At 49.1% G+C, this 17,190-nt stretch overlaps 1 protein-coding gene across 1 annotated transcript; it reads right to left on the bottom strand.

The window, feature by feature from the left end:
- Positions 1 to 14,761: 14,761 nt before the first annotated feature.
- LOC109741352 (uncharacterized) lies at positions 14,762 to 16,083 on the bottom strand. The gene is made up of 2 exons (XM_073495965.1): positions 15,259 to 16,083; positions 14,762 to 15,158 (listed from the first exon to the last, which is right to left on the bottom strand). Exons 1-2 carry the CDS (start codon positions 15,961 to 15,963, stop codon positions 14,964 to 14,966), a joined length of 900 nt encoding a protein of 299 aa, XP_073352066.1. The 5' UTR covers positions 15,964 to 16,083; the 3' UTR covers positions 14,762 to 14,963.
- Between the last annotated feature and the right edge of the window lie 1,107 nt (positions 16,084 to 17,190).

Below are 17,190 nucleotides of genomic sequence, written 5' to 3'. Positions count from 1 at the left end.
CTGAAAAACAGAAACTTTTGCGCGCACGAAAATAATTTTCATTAACAACAGGAATGTGATTTTCAGTTGATTCTTTTCGCAGAAGATTAATAAACAAATTTCTTAGGACTTCCTAATTTCTCAGGATTTTTGGAGTGACAGAAGTATTCGAAAGTTACAGATTGCTACAGACTGTTCTGTTTTTGACAGGTTCTGTTTTTCGTGTGTTGTTTGCTTATTTTGATGAATCTATGAGTAGTATCGGGGGGTATGAACCATAGAGAAGTTGGAATATAGTAGGTTTAACACCAATATAAATAAAGAATGAGTTCATTACAGTATCTTAAAGTGGTGGTTTGTTTTCTTATACTAACGGAGCTCACGAGATTTTTTGTTAAATTTTGTGTTGTGAAGTTTTCATGTTTTTGGGTAAAGATTTGATGAATTTTGGAATAAGGAGTGGCAAGGGCCTAAGCTTGGGGATGCCCAAGGCATCCCAAGGTAAAATTCAAGGACAACCAAAAGCCTAAGCTTGGGGATGCCCCGGAAGGCATCCCCTCTTTCGTCTTCGTCTATCGGTAACTTTGCTTGAGGCTATATTTTTATTCACCACATGATATGTGTTTTGATTGGAGCGTCTTCTATGATTTGAGTCTTTGCTTTTAGTTTGCCACAATCATCCTTGCTGTACACACCTTTTGGGAGAGACACACATGAATCAGAATTTATTAGAATACTCTATGTGCTTCACTTATATCTTTTGAGCTAGATAATTTTGCTCTAGTACTTCACTTATATCATTGTAGAGCACAGTGGTGGTTTTATTTTATAGAAATTATTGATCTCTCATGCTTCACTTATATCATTTTGAGAGTCTTTTAGAACAGCATGGTAATTTTCTTTGATTATAAAGCTAGTCCAAATATGATGGGCATCCAAGATGGGTATAATAAAAACTTTCATATAAAGTGCATTGAATACTATGAGAAGTTTGATGCTTGATGATCGTTTTGAGATATGAGGATGGTGATATTAGAGTCATGCTAGTAGAGTAATTGTTAATTTGAGAAATACTTGTGTTGAGGTTTGCAAGTCCCGTAGCATGCACGTATGGTAACCGTTGTGTGAAAAATTTGAAGCATGATGTATTTCTTTGATTGTCTTCCTTTGTGTGGAGGTCGGGATCGCGCGATGGTTAACTCCTACCAACCCTTCCCCTAGGGGCATGCGTGTAGTACTTTGTTTTGATGACTTGTAGATTTTTGCAATAAGTATGTGAGTTCTTTATGACTAATGTTGAGTCCATGGATTATACGCACTCTCACCCTTCCATCATTGCTAGCCTCTTCGGTACCGTGCATTGCCCTTTCTCACCTCGAGAAGTTGGTGCAAACTTCGCCGGTGCATCCAAACCCCGTGATACGATACGCTCTATCACACATAAGCCTCCTTATATCTTCCTCAAAACAGCCACCATACCTACCTATTATGGCATTTCCATAGCCATTCCGAGATATATTGCCATGCAACTTTCCACCGTTCCATTTATTATGACACGTTTCATCATTGTCATATTTCTTTGCATGATCATGTAGTTGACATCGTATTTGTGGCAAAGCTACCATTCATAATTTTTCATACATTTCACTCTTGATTCATTGCACATCCCGGTACACCGCTGGAGGCATTCGTATAGAGTCATATTTTGTTCTAGGTATTGAGTTGTAATTCTTGAGTTGTAAATAAATAGAAGTGTGATGATCTTCATTATTAGAGCATTGTCTCGTGTGAGGAAAAAAAGAGAAAGAGTCTCCAAAAAAAAGGGGAGTCTCTAAAAAAATGAGAGAAAAAGAGAGAAGGGACAATGCTACTATCCTTTTTCCACACTTATGCTTCAAAGTAGCACCATGATCTTCATTATAGAGAGTCTCTTATTTTGTCACTTTCATACACTAGTGGGAATTTTCGTTATAGAACTTGGCTTGTATATTCCAACAATGGGCTTCCTCAAATGCCCTAGGTCTTCGTGAGTAAGCAAGTTGGATGCACACCCACTTAGTTTCTTTTGTTGAGCTTTCATACATTTATAGCTCTAGTGCATCCGTTACATGGCAATCCCTACTCACTCACATTGATATCTATTGATGGGCATCTCCATAGCCCATTAATATGCCTAGTTGATGTGAGACCATCTTCCTCTTTTTTCTCTTCTCCACAACCACCATTCCATTCCACCTATAGTGCTATGTCCATGGCTCACGCTCATGTATTGTGTGAAAGTTGAAAAAGTTTGAAAATACTAAAGTATGAAACAATTGCTTGGCTGAAACCGGGGTTGTGCATGATTTGAGTATTTTGTGTGACGAAGATGGAGCATAGCCAAACTATATGATTTTGTAGGGATGAACTTTCTTTGGCCATGATATTTTGAGAAGACATGATTACTTTGTTAGTATGCTTGAAGTATTATTATTCTTATGTCAATATTAAACTTTTGTCTTGAATCTTTCGGATCTGAACATTCATGCCACAATAAACAAAATTACATTGATAATTATGCTAGGTAGCATTCCACATCAAAAATTCTGTTTTTATCGTTTACCTACTCGAGGACGAGCAAGAATTAAGCTTGGGGATGCTTGATACGTCTCCAACGTATCTATAATTTTTTATTATTCCATGCTATTATATTATCTGTTTTGGATGTTTAATGGGCTTTAATATGCTCTTTTATATTATTTTTGGGATTAACCTATTAACCGAAGGCCCAGTGCCAATTTCTGTTTTTTTGCCTATTTTAGTGTTTTGCAGAAAAGGAATACCAAATGGAATCCAAACGGAATGAAACCTTCGCGGTGATCTTTCTTGGAACAAACGCAATCCAGAAGACTTGGAGTTGAAGTCTGGAACTCTGCGAGGCGGTCACGAGGCAGGAGGGCGCGCCCAGGGGGGTAGGCGCGCCCCCACCCTCGTGGGCCCCATGGAGCTCCACCGACCTATTTCTTCCGCCTATATATACTCTTATACCCTAAAAACATCAGGAGGAGCCACGAAACCACTTTTCCACCGCCGCAACCTTCTGTACCCGTGAGATCCCATCTTGGGGCCTTTTCCGGTGCTCCGCCAGAGTGGGAATCGATCACAGAGGGCTTCTACATCAACACCATAGCCTCTCCGATGATGTGTGAGTATTTTACCACAGACCTTCGGGTCCATAGTTATTAGCTAGATGGCTTCTTCTCTCTCTTTGATTCTCAATACAAAGTTCTCCTCGATGTTCTTGGAGATCTATTCGATGTAATACTTTTTGGGTGTGTTTACCGAGATCCGATGAATTGTGGATTTATGATCAAGTCTATCTATGAATAATATTTGGTTCTTCTCTGAATTCTTATATGCATGATTTGATATCTTTGCAAGTCTCTTCGAAATATCGGTTTAGTTTGGCCTACTAGATTGATCTTTCTTGCAATAGGAGAAGTGCTTAGCTTTGGGTTCAATCGTGCGGTGTCCTTTCCCAGTGACAGCAGGGGCAGCAAGGCACGTATTGTATTTTTTGCCATCGAGGATAAAAAGATGGGGTTTATATCATATTGCTTGAGTTTATCCCTCTACATCATGTCATCTTGCTTAACGCGTTACTCTGTTCTTATGAACTTAATACTCTAGATGCATGCTGGATAGCGGTCGATGTGTGGAGTAATAGTAGTAGATGCAGAATCGTTTCGGTCTACTTGACACGGACGTGATGCCTATGTTCATGATCATTGCCTAGATATTCTCATAACTATGCGCTTTTCTATCAATTGCTCGGCAGTAATTTGTTCACCCATCGTAATACATGCTATCTTGAGAGAAGCCACTAGTGAAACCTATGCGCCCCGGGTCTATTTTCCATCATATAATCTTCTATTTTCCATCATATAAGTTTCCGATCTACAAGTCTAGTTTCCTATTTATTTTATTTTGCAATCTTTACTTTCCGATCTATACAACAAAATACCAAAAATATTTACTTTATTATCTTTATCAGATCTCACTTTTGCGAGTGCCTGTGAAGGGATTGACAACCCCTTTATCGCGTTGGTTGCAAGGTTCTTGATTGTTTGTGCAGGTACTAGGTGACTTGCGTGTTGTCTCCTACTGGATTGATACCTTGGTTCTCAAAAACTTAGAGAAATACTTACGCTACTTTGCTGCATCACCCTTTCCTCTTCAAGGGAAAACCAATGCATGCTCAAGAGGTAGCATCCGGCCCAAGTCACATAGCCCGGACGCCCGAGGACCCCTTAATCCAGGACTCCCTCAGTAGCCCCTGAACCAGGCTTCAATGACGATATGTACGGCGCGCAGATTGTCTTTGGCATTGCAAGGCGGGTTCCTCCTCCGAACATTTCAAAGTAGTTGATCACCAGAACTATATCCGGCTCTATAAAATAGTTACAACCCTGAACCACAAGGGCAAAACACTTAAAAAACACGATATGTCTTCACTGATAGTTTTGCTGGCGAGACGTTACGTCTGGCCTCTTTATTATTCCGAATCGCTTTTCAATCCCCCGTTTTGCGTTTCGAGACGCAGTCTCTAGTGACACGTCTTGTCAAAACAGAGATCATGTCCTCTTATCACGGGATTCTCATCAATACGGGTTTGGGTAATCCAAGCATGCCGTCCGCACGACCCCTTGGGAATAGGCGAGTTTTAAGGCTCGTGGGGGGACGCTCCATATTCACTGCCTTTATAAGGAGATAAGAATCCACCTTTTCATCCCACGCCTTCTTCTTCCTCAGCCCATCCTCGAGCTCCAGCGCCCAAGTTCCAAGCTTTTCTCCCCTCTACAACTCTTCCGACCATGGCCGGCTCTCAAGGCAAGTGGATGGCTTCTTCCGTCACGGAGGAGAACATCAAGGAGCTGCGGGACGCGCGGTATTTAACTGCGGAAATCAAACACAGGCTTCCCGATCCGGCACAGGTCATCCCCACTCTGGGACCCGACGAGAGGGTGGTGTTCATCTCCCACTTCCTCCGCGGACTCGGATTCACCCTCCAACCCTTTGTGAGGGGTCTCATGTTCTACTACGGGCTGGATTTTCATGATCTGGCCCCAAATTCGTTCCTCCACATCTCGGCATTCATTGTCGTGTGTGAGGCCTTCCTCCGCATCCCTCCACACTTCGGCTTATGGCTCATGATTTTCAACGTGAAGCCGAAGGTGGTTGATGGGAAACACGCGGACTACGGTGGCGCCATGGTGAGCAAGCTCCCCAAAGTCAACTAGCCAAAGGGAGTCTTTGTGGAGACCATCAAGATATGGCAACAGGAATGGTTCTATATCACAGAACCCCGCGGCCCTAGGTGGGCAGCCGCTCCAGCCTTCAGATCCGGACCCCCGCTGAGGCTCACATCCTGGACCGACAAGGGTCCGGACTGGGGGTCGGTCAATGAGGTTCTGCTGCTGCAGAAACGCATCCAAGGCATGATAGTGAAGGACATTACCCTTGCTGACGTGATCCAAGTGATGCTAATCCGCCGAGCACTTCCCTGCCAGCGGCGACCCCTCAAGATGTGGGAGTTCAATCCGGAAGGGTCGCGGACCCAACAACGGTTCTACGGCACAACGCATAAGGAGATCTGGAAGCTGCTTTTTAAGAAGTAGAAGTCGTGGCCAAAGTCATCAGACGACACCGGCCTCGACTGCAACCATCCGGCCTCCGAGGTAAATTCTAAAACCTCCGAACATCAATTGGTTCGTCCATCCAAAGGAGAGGTATTGAGTAGTCTATCCCCAAACAGGTCTGGATCAAGAAGGCGGAGCAGATCCGGTGTCCAGCTCCGCTCCCTGAAAACCTAGCCGATCCTCTACTAATGAGGATGCTGGTCCCGGCGCCATACCAGGCGCCGGTAAAGAAGGGTAAGAAGAAGAAGAGAGAGGAGGGCACTTCGGACGCAGTGTCCGGAGAAGCTGATGCCCAGTCCTCTCACGAGGGCGAAGACGACGAGGAGGAGGAGGAGGAAGAAGAAGATCCTCCCCGCAAGGGCAAGAAGAGGGCAGCCTCCGAAGACCTGGAGGCCGAAGCATCCAAGAGGGACAAGATTACCCTCTCCGACGACTCGGAGTTAGACGCCGAAGCCATCCCGAAGCACCGTCGCCGAACCAAGCCCCAAGCCGACTCGTAAGTAGTCCGGGATTTTTCACATACATACAATCTTTATGAACTGTAATGATAACTCTAAGTTCTATTTTTTAGTCCGGCCCACGATCTCCCCAGCTATCCTCATCCTCGGGGGATCTGCCGCCGGAGATGATGGAGAGCGAGTCGCCTCCACTAGCTTCCCCGCCGCCTAGGGCGGATGCCGCTGAGGTGTCATCCCATAGGGCCCTCCCCGGGCCTTGAAGAGACGCGGGGAGCGTCTTAACGGCGCCGCAGGGCAATACCTCGGCTGCCAAAGGACTAGGGGGTACGTCCCCCTCGGAGACCGGCGACGGGAGCCCCGGTCAATCCGTCCCCTAGCCCCATACTACTCCGGAGACCCACGCGGCTCCGGAGTCTAGTGAGCGACCCCCTGCAGGAGAGAGGGGAGCGGCGACCTCTGCTAATCCAGAGGCGCCGAGTACCACGGCGGACGCACTGCAAAGTGCATCCGCCCTGGATGAGCACCGCATCCTGGTGGGTACGGTGGCTGAGAAGATTCAGTCCGCCAAGAGCGGGCTAGACGAAGCCTTCACCAGCCTGCTAGCAGGCTTCAAGGTACGCAATGTAATGTTTTTGATCATTTTTATGAGAAGTATGCCTGTATATAGATAGTAGCCCCTGAGACTCTATTCGGTTTTTTGAAAGAAAAGTGAGCAGAGGATCAATAATCAGTTGTCAGGTGGTAACATACTATTTTATTTGGATTAAAACAGGCCTCTCTGCTAGCGGTGACTGCCCAGACCGCGGAGGTTTCCGAACTCAAACGGAAACTGGAGCGAGCCGATGAGGACTTAGTCCTTGTTAACACGCGGCTCGACCAGGCGCAAGGTATAAAATACAGCTTACTTTATGCCTGTTGATGTCCGTGTTCTGTGGAAGTTCAAGAGCTGCAATGTGCGTGTTTGTACAGATGGTGCCGTCGCGGTTGAGACCCTTAGGGGTGAGCTTGCCCAAGCCAAGGAGCAAGCGAGTGTAAGCAAGGCGGCCGCTGATAAATCGGCTGCGGACTTAACGGCCGAACAGGCCGCTCGGCGTCGTTTTGAGGAACGGGTGACCGAGGTGGAGCAGAAGCTCAAGGACACCACCCGCAAGTGCGAGTCCTTAGAAGAGGAAAATAAGGCAAAGGGGACCGAACTTGCCAAGGCCCTTCAAGACGCCAAGGAGGCGCGGTCCGAATCCCGCGCGGCGCACAAGGAAATCCGTCAAGCTGGACAGATAGCGGCTGGTAAGCCCTTTCTTTTACAGGCTAAATTTGGGGTTTGGAGGTATGCCTTGCTTAATCGACTGTGGAGTTCTCCAGACACATATGCGAATATGCTGAAGAGTGCTGCGGCCGCCGCCCAATTCTTCTGTGCCCAGGAGGGGTACGCAACGGAGAAGCTCTTCTGGTCGCAGTTTGCGGGGCAGGAGCATCCCGCACTGCTAAATGACCAGATGGCACAATGGGCGGAGCTGCATAAGATGTCTAGCGCGGCCATGGAGGACGTCATAGTCCGGTTGTGGCCGACCGAAGCCATTCCAGACAGCTACTTCGGCCTTGTGCGGCGTCTCGTCGATGCGCTGCCCCTGATCGATGCCGTCAAGAGGTGGTCCTGCATAGAAGGAGCACGAATGGCCTTTTCCCGTGTCAAGATGCACTGGGCGAAGATGAAGGCCGAAAAGGTGGCAGTTGAGGGTCCGCCCGAAAGCAAGGACCATCGCTCACCAGAACGCTATTTTGAGGACGTACTAAAAGGTGCTCGCCTTGTAGAAAGCCAATGCTCGAAGGATGTAGTGTTCGGGTGAACGAGTCCGAACTATTCATGAGTTTATATTATGAACTAAGGCTTTTGTAATATATTCATGCCTTTATGAAGAGTTTTATCCTCCTGTGCGGCCGTTGTTATATCTGAGAGTTCCCAGACGTCGGCTTCCACCCCCATGTAGATACTACTGGGGTGTTCGGAATTGCACATGACTACACTTAACCCAACGTCTTGGTCCATGAAGGAGGTGTTAGTGCGGTGAACCAGGCAATCAGACTATGCGGTTTTATTGCTCTCACTTAGCCATAGGAGTTTGATGATGGGTCTACAAAGTAGCCCTTGGTATGTACACGGTTATCCCGATGCGGATGCGTTGCGTATGTGACCGGAAAAACAGTCCGTCTGTAATACGGAAAAAATCACTAAAGATTTTAATTACTCGCCGAGTGGCAGACCAGATCTCGCCGTATCATGATAGTCAGTTTTCGGCTTTCTCTACTGAGGTGCTTAACCGGACGAACCAGAAACACAATCACAATAGTTCTCCCTTTACTACCCTAGCCGATCAGACGGAACATAAGGTAGCAAACACAGGAGCCGGGCAACCCAACTATTGACCAAAGACATGATTCGGAGCCGATGCATATAGTGCCGAGCTCGGGACGCCGAATTGTGCTATAAAGTTGTTCGGACTTTTTGTTTAGCAACACATGTGTTGCCATATAGAGCCCCTGAAAATTTGTGCCGAGGTGTGTGCGTGAGACAACTGAAGAGACAGAATAAAGTCTATAAGTAAAGACGATACCGAAGAAGAATTTGGTTTACTGGAATCTGATTGATACGTCAAAACGTAGTCTTACAGAGGGTACCATAATCACCAAGGCCATTTTACATGCGGGGGGTCTAAGGCTAAAGGGAAAAGATCTATACAGGTTCTTGAGTGAAGTTATGGTCTACAAAATCCTTTGTACCTTCCCGCCGCATGTCTGCGCCGCTTTTGCCTGTGGTAAAAGATAAGAAATAAGTAAAAAAGAGAGGAAGACCATATATGGTTGAACCGTACTATAGGCCTGTCTATATTTTGCCTCCGATGATGCCCAAGGTACTTTGAGTGCGTAATTGTGCATGCGTGGTACAAATTGCGCTGATGTGTGTGGAGATCAACGGAGGCGAAACTACTAATCCAGCCCTGGGATTGCCGGGCTGCCGGCATGCAGAACTGACCGACCTTGTGTAAGAAAGTTCGGCGGCTTAATAGCCGATGAGGTGTGCGGCTTGACGGGGCTGCTTTGTACTTCGGCCGCGATGGCCGCGATATGCTCCTCAGTACGGAGGGAGCGTTCCATGTTTCTGTTGATTGTAATGACGCCACGTAGACCGGGCATCTTAAGCTTTAGATAGGCGTAGTGCGAGACCGCGTTAAAGCGGGCGAAAGCGGTTCGTCCGAGCAGTGCATGATAGCCACTACGGAACAAGACGATATGGAAGATCAAGTCTTCACTTCGGAAGTTGTCCGGCAAACCGAAGACGACGTCCAGCGTGATTGAGCCCGTGCAGCGGGCCTCTACACCAGGTATTACTCCTTTAAAGGTAGTTTCAGTGGGCTTGATTCTTGACAGATCGATGCCCATTTTGCGGACAGTGTCTTGATAAAGTAGATTGAGACTGCTGCCACCATCCATGAGGACTCGCGTGAGATGGAATCCTTTGATAATTGGATCGAGGACCAGAGCTGCCGAACCTCCATGACGGATACTGGTTGGGTGGTACTTTCGATTGAAGGTGATCGGGCAAGGCGACCATGGGTTGAATTTTGGGGCGACCGGCTCTATGGCGTAGATGTCCTGTAATGCGCGCTTGCGCTCCCTCTTAGGGATATGTGTGACATATATCATATTCACTGTTTTTACCTCGGGGGATTGCTTCTGTCCCCCTGTGTTCGGTTGACGAGGCTCTTGGTCATCGTCGTCGCTAGGCGACCCTTTCCCCTTGTGTTCGGCGTTGAGTTTGCCGGCCTGTTTCAAGACCCAACAATTTCTGTTGGTATGATTGGCGGGTTTATCGGGGGTGCCATGAATCTGGCAAGGCCGATCAAGTATTCTGTCTAAACTGGACGGGCCATCTCTATTTGCCTTGAATGGCTTCTTCCGTTGAACGGGTTTGGAGCCACTGAATCCGGTGTTGACCGCCATGTCTTGGGTTCCTTCGTTATTGTTTCGGCGCTTGTTCTTGTTGCGTCGTGGCCTGCCATTGCCGTCCCTGGATTCGGAGGTGCCAGGGTCGCTGGTGTTATTGCTTCTACGAGCAAGCCAGCTATCCTCTCCCGCGCAAAAGCGGGTCATAAGTGTGGTAAGGGCTGCCATGGACTTCGGCTTTTCTTGGCCGAGGTGTCGGGCGAGCCACTCATCTTGGATGCTATGTTTGAAGGCCGCTAGGGCTTCGGCGTCCGGACAATCCACAATCTGGTTCTTTTTGATTGAGATCCTGGTCCAGAGCTGCCGTGCTGATTCTCCGGGTTGCTGGATTATGTGACTAAGATCATCGGCGTCTGGGGGCCGAACATAGGTACCTTGGAAGTTGTCTCTGAATGCGTCCTCCAAGTCTTCCCAGCTACCAATAGAGTTTTCTGGGAGGCTATTTAACCAGTGTCGGGCTGGCCCCTTAAGTTTTAGGGGAAGGTATTTGATAGCGTGTAGACCGTCACCGCGAGGCATGTGAATGTGGAGGAGAAAATTTCAATCCATACTACAGGATCTGTTGTGCCGTCGTATGATTCAATGTTCACGGTTTAAACCCTTCTGGGAATTGTGCTCCATTACCTCATCGGTGAAGCATAGGGGGTGTGCGGCGCCTCTGTATCAGGCCATGTCACGACGCAGTTCGGATGAAGTCCGTATGCGGTTTTCGGTCCGGGCGTGGTTATGCTTGTCGTGCCAGGCTTGGTAGCCGTCTTCTCACGCCGGGGCATGCCCCTGCGATCCGTAGATTGATATGGTCTGACCGGCTCTATTGTCCAGGTCCTAACGTAGGTCATAAGTGTATCCCCGAGCTGTTGTTTCTCTGCTTTTACGGCGAGGTGGTGCGGGCTGGTGTTCGGCTTGAGTTGTCGTTCTGTCCCGACCACGTGGTGGTCGGCCAGGTCCTTCAGCCGCATTACGCGCGGGTGGTATGGGCTCCAGCGCCTCATCGTCGAATTGGGGTAGCAGCTTACGCTTCGGGTAACTCTTTGTTGGGTGTTTGAGGCCGTATTCTTCGGCTACCAGGACATTAGTCCATCTGTCGTTGAGCAGATCTTGGTCAGCTTGAAGCTGCTGCTGCTTCTTCTTTAGGCTTCTTGCCGTGGCTATTAGTCGGCTCTTAAAGCGCTCTTGTTCGAGGGGTTCCTCTGGCACGATAAAATCTTCGTCGCCGAGGCTCACGTCGTCCTCAGAGAGTGGTAGATAGTTACTATCCTCCGAGGCTTCGTTCCCTGCTTGCTTGTCAGGGTCAACTTGCCCATCCTCCCGATCATCCTGTTCGGATGTTGGTTCGATGGGGTCTTCTTGGTCTTCGGCGTTCTCCGGGGTATCATTGTCTCCGGTGCCGGTATTGCTGTCTTTTTCGTGGCGCGATTTAGAGCGGCGCTGCTGACGTCGACGCTTTGGTGGTATCTCAGGAGGTTCGTCCTCGACTGGATCCTTCTCATCATCGCCGTCGCCTTATTTAGGTGTGTTCACCATGTATACGTCGTATGAGGAAGTGGCCGTCCAGCGTCCGGTGAACGGCGGGTTTTGGGCCCGCTCCTCTCCGGCATCGTCATCCATACCATCGATGTCTTCGGAGGCGTAATCGAGCATGTCGGTTAGATCCTCGACAGTGGCTATGAAGTGGGTAGTGGGTGGGAAGTAAAATTCCCTATTTTCAGCCCCTAGTCCGGGCTGGGCACAATTCGGAAGCGGTCCCTCTGCGATGGCGAGGGATTGCATTAAGTCTAAAGCCTCGTTTAAGAGCGAGGTTTGGACGGGGACAGAAGTTCCCTGGCCGAGCTCGTGTGACGCGGACTTCGATGGTTCAGAGCTAGTGTCCGGAGAAGAGTCCGGCTTTGCGATGACTGCCGGTGACACTATTCTCTCCGGTTCTCCAGTGTTGCGCTCTATAGCCACAGAGAGTCCGGCGGGCTCTAGACTCCCGTCTTCGGACCTGGTGACGCGCTCCGGATCTAAGGCCGGAGCGGTGGTTGGGGCCTCGAACCCTTGGAAGATCAAGTCTCCGCGGATATCAGCGACATAGTTTAGATTTCCAAAACTGATCTGGTGACCAGGGGCGTAGCTGTCGATCTGCTCTAGGTGGCCAACCGATTTGGCACATAGTGCGAAGCCGCCGAATACAAAGATCTGGCCGGGGAGAAAAATCTCCTTCACGGCGGCATTGTTGTAGATGATCGATGGAGCCATCGAGCCTTTCGACGATGGCACAGTGGAACTCTCAATGAAAGCACCAATGTCAGTGTCAAAACTGGCAGATCTAGGTAGGGGGTCCCGAACTGTGTGTCTAAGGATCGAAGGTAATAGGAGGCAGGGACACGATGTTTTACTCAGGTTCGGCCCTCTCGATGGAGGTAATACCCTACTTCCTGCTTGATTGACTTTGATGAGTACAGGGGTTACAAGAGTTGATCTACCTCGAGATCGTAATGGCTAAACCCTAGATGTCTAGCCTGTATGATTATGATTATAATTGCCTCTACAGACTAAACCCTCCGGTTTATATAGACACCGGAGAGGGTTAGGGTTGTACAGAGTCGGTTTACAGAGAAAGGAATCTTCATATCCAAACGCCAAGCTTGCCTTCAACGCCAAGGGGAGTCCCATCCGGACACGGGGGTACGCCTTCCATCTTGTATCTTCACGGCCCACGAGTCCGACCCAAGTCACATAGCCCGGACGCCCGAGGACCCCTTAATCTAGGACTCCCTCACGCGGTCACCGGTTCCGGTTCGGTGTGCTCAAGTTAATCTGGTTCAAAATAAAAACAAAAACGCGTACGTGGCCTGCCAAATCAACACCAAATTCAGAGAAATGATAAAATTGAGGGTAATTTATGTCATGGGTGGGGAAAATGTGGAAGGAATATTTAAATTAGGGGCAAAATGTTGTGGAAGGAATCTTTAAATTAGGGGCAAAATGTTGACAGTTCCTTATTTTAGGGGTAATTTCTATCCCCTCGGCTCATTATGGGGGTAATTTATGTCACAGGTCGGGAAAATGTGAAAGAAATCATTAAATTAGGGGTAAAATGTTGACCGTTTCTGGTTTTAGGGGCAATTTCTGCCACTTCAACTCATTTCGGGGGTACAAATGAAATTAACTTCATTGGCTCCCTTTAAAAGCCAACATCTCTTGTAAAAGCAACTACTAGCATGTATCATGGAAAAAAAGATGCAAGGACCTGCATGAATCTGCTAAACAAACAAAAAATATCACTCCATTGGTTCCCTTTAAAAACCACCACCTCTTCTTTTCTCATGAATAAAACAAGCGACAGAGGAGCACACATGGGTTTTCCGGCGGTGACAGCGTGCCGTTGCGTCTCTGCCCGCTAGTATATACTCCAACATACAAGGCAACGTTTGCAACAAAATAACATTGCGGTGTGAACACGGCAGGAACAAATGTCTAGAATCATTGCGACATTTCACGCATGTGTACACAACATAATGTACATGAGGTTGCAGTCTGACAAGACAACATATGCAATTTCCAAATCCCCGGATCACTAACCTTGCCACCTTAGGCTCATGGGGGATGAATTTAGCTCGCCAGATCCCCTCATAAGCCGCATCTATTGAGCCTAGATTCATCCACCCTCATGCACCATCTTCGCCGAGCATGGCGGCCTGGAGCATCCCGGTTTGAAGCTACAACTCAAGCATAGCAGTGAGAATCCATGACACTAAGCTCCACGAACTTTGAGAGAAGTGGCTACGAATGAGGAGCTCGCGACGTTGGGGAGAAGCGGCGGTGGAGGAGCAGCTCAACGCCACGAGACAAGGAAGTAATGGCGCTCGAGGGAAACTAGTGTTGGGAGGAGCTGAGGGGCAGTGTTGCACTGGCAGTCAGGGAGGAGTTAGGGTGCAATGCACTGCCGTCTCGCGGGACAACCGACCTGACCAATTTGGATCAGTCGGTGATAGGAATCATTTTTCATAATAAAACAAGTCTTTTGCAAAAGCAACGATTGGTGGGAATTAAAGAAGAAATTAGTTGAACACATTACCAACAACAACAACTACTAGAACTCAATAACGCCACCATTCGGCATGAATGATGAGCTATCTCAAAACAATGAGCAATAGAACCCGTCACATTGACAAACTACAAATGACATGAAAATCACATAAACTTCAAAAATCAAGACCTTTCGGAGAAATGGCGGTGGAGGAGGAGCTCACCGCCGCGAGACAAGAAAGTAATGGTGCTCGAGGGAAACTAGTATTGGGAGGAGCTAAGGCGTAGTGTTGCGCTGTCAGTCGGGGAGGAGTTAGGGTGCAATGCACTACCGTCGTGCGGGACAATCGACCTGGCCGATTTGGATCAGCCGGTGATAGGAATCATTTTCCGTAATAAAACAAGTCTTTTGCAAAAGCATCAATTGGTGGGAATTAAAGAAGAAACGAATTGAATACACATTACCAACAACAACCACTACTAGAACCCAATAAGGTCACCATACGGCATGAATGATGAGCTGTCTCAAAATAATGAACAATAGAACCCTATAACGTCACATTGACAAACTACAAATGACACGAATTCACTTATAAACCTTAAAAAATCATAAATGATTCATTATAACTCAGAATGTGGGTGATTCTCGCACCTAAAATCTCATAAGCTATGATTCCACCCAAAAATTGAACTTAATGTCGAGGTTGGGTTGTACTAAATTCAATCTGAGAGTTAAGCAGTGCGATCTAATCAACAGAAGCAACAATCATCAACAGATAAGCAGAAAATGGGCAGAACTGGAGAGCTAAGCGCTTGCTCTACAAGCATACGGTCCAGATTAATTAATGATCAGTTGCGGGAGGAACTCATATCCAGCATTGCATACGAGAAGAACACCAAGCACAGCCACAAGAGCACTTAACAGTGAACCTAATTTAGGCAGCCGATCATGGAGCCTTGTGGCCTTGTGGGCGAGGAAGACGTCGGTGAGAACGGTCTTTGACTGCAGCGACGCCTTGAGAATCGCCAAACCCTGCAGATCAACATGCAGTGATTCACACACTCAAATTCATCCATCTATCGTGCCTAGGCAATCGAGAATTCAGGATCGATGGTGGTGTGGGATTAGTCACCTCCTTGTAGCCGATCCGCACGATCTTCTCCTGTAGCGCGCTGAGGTCCCTGACGCGGAAGGTGTTGAGCAGGGTGATGCTGGAGATGGCGGACATGGGGGTCACGGTGAGGTTGTCCGTGACCGTGTACGTCACGACGCCCTGCACGAACCCTTTGGCCCTTCCCGTGGCGGCGGAGACCGCCGCCTGCCCAGAGCCGCCGGAGTCGGACCGCGCCCAGCGCATCTCCTTCGTCATCGGCTTGGCGCAGGCTGGACACGCGCCACCGCTCGCCTCCGTCACGTAGTTGTGCTGGGGGGGGGGGGGGGGGGGGGGGGGGGGGGCGTAGATGTAGCAGTAGCTGCGGCTGTGGTCCTCGCCGCACCAGAAGACTCGCTTGGACGCGGCCGACGACGACGGGCCGGGCAAGCAGAGGAGGGAGATGTTGGAGGGGACGGCGGGGCGGAGGAGCGCGTCGATGTCGGCGCCGGGCAGGAGGTAGTCGGCGTCGAGCCTCTGGACGCTGGCGTAGAGGTCGCCGGCGCTGCCGGGCATGGAGCGCCTCCCGAGCAGGCCGACGGCGGTGCCGACGGGCAGGGCGAGGAGGGAGAAGAGGAAGTCGACGACGTCCTTGCCGGCCTCCGCGAACAGCACGCGCCCCGCCTTGGTGTGCACCAGCAGCTTCATGCTCATCGCGGGGCTCCTCCCGCCGGCGGTGGTCGCCATCCTTGAGATCTCTCGCCCGCCGAAGAGAAACAAACAGGCGGCCCGGTGGTGTACTGTCAATGGCGAAGCCGGTCGCTGGGGAAAGCAGTCAAATATCTGGCGTGGTGCTCCAACCCGACCTGCTCCCCTGACAAGCCAATGGAGCACGGTTCTTCTGCTTTCTCTGAAATGGCAGCAAACGGTGGCAGGCTTTCGGAAGAACGGGACGGGACGGCCTTCCTCTCAAAACAAGGTGACAACCAATGCTCTCAAGTCTGAAGCACGTCAAGGCAAATCTGGGTAAGCAAATTCCAGTCGGCACCTACTAGCTCACATGGTCTGTTTTGTTCACAGGAGCGATTTTCCATAATCCTCATGTGCAGATTCCCCGACCGGTATTGGATACAACAAACATGATGCCAGGGGTGAAACAGAAAGGAACGGTTTCCAGTGATGAATGCTGAATGCAGCTGCTATCTACTCCAAGCACTATGCAAGGAAAAGCACACGAATCCAGCTAGAGGAATTCAACTCCACCCCGCAAAAAGGAAAAAAAAAAGAGGAATTCAACTCCCCGCAAAGAACAAAGCCTCATACCAAACCGGCCCATTGCAATGCTTCACCTTGTACAGCTGCTAAGGCTGCCATGTAGGCAGAAAATCTGATGTGGCGAGGTAATTAAGAAGATAGAGATTAGTGTGGTGACCCAGGAAGAAACAATGCCAAGCGCGAGAATCTAGGCAAAACACTTAAATGAAAGAACCTCACCAATGTATGAAGAACTTTAGTTGCAAAATCATTAAATGGAGGATGCTTGCCACCAACAAGTTAAGCACCTATGCATTGGGGGACTTTAGTTGCTAAAGTTTTTATTGTGCTTAGCACCTCATGTAAGCACCAATGCATTGGAAGTAGCCTAGGGCGTGTTTGGTTGCTTGCATAATAGCATCTACAGCTAGGCGTCTCAAACCCGTCTCATACACCCGGGCGGGCCGCCCGGTCACTAACCGGTCACGTTTTTTCGACCCAGACGGACACCTCAAACGGGCCTCAAACACCGGGCTGACCGACGCCCCCATATCCAGCCCAAATATGGGGCACCCGGGCGCGCCCGGGCTCGCCTGCCACGTCGGACTGACGAAGGGGTCCCACGCAGAAACGCCCTCAAACCCGATGATCCAAAGCTCGTCTCCTCCGTCGGACCGCTGGAGCCGCGTGGCGCAGCTCCGGCGGGCCGCGTAGTGCATT

Source organism: Aegilops tauschii, chromosome 3 (assembly GCF_002575655.3).
Source record: "Aegilops tauschii subsp. strangulata cultivar AL8/78 chromosome 3, Aet v6.0, whole genome shotgun sequence".
Taxonomy (NCBI): domain Eukaryota; kingdom Viridiplantae; phylum Streptophyta; class Magnoliopsida; order Poales; family Poaceae; genus Aegilops; species Aegilops tauschii.
The sequence above is the reverse complement of the archived record's forward strand: the minus strand, read 5'-3'. Positions and strand labels throughout refer to the sequence as shown.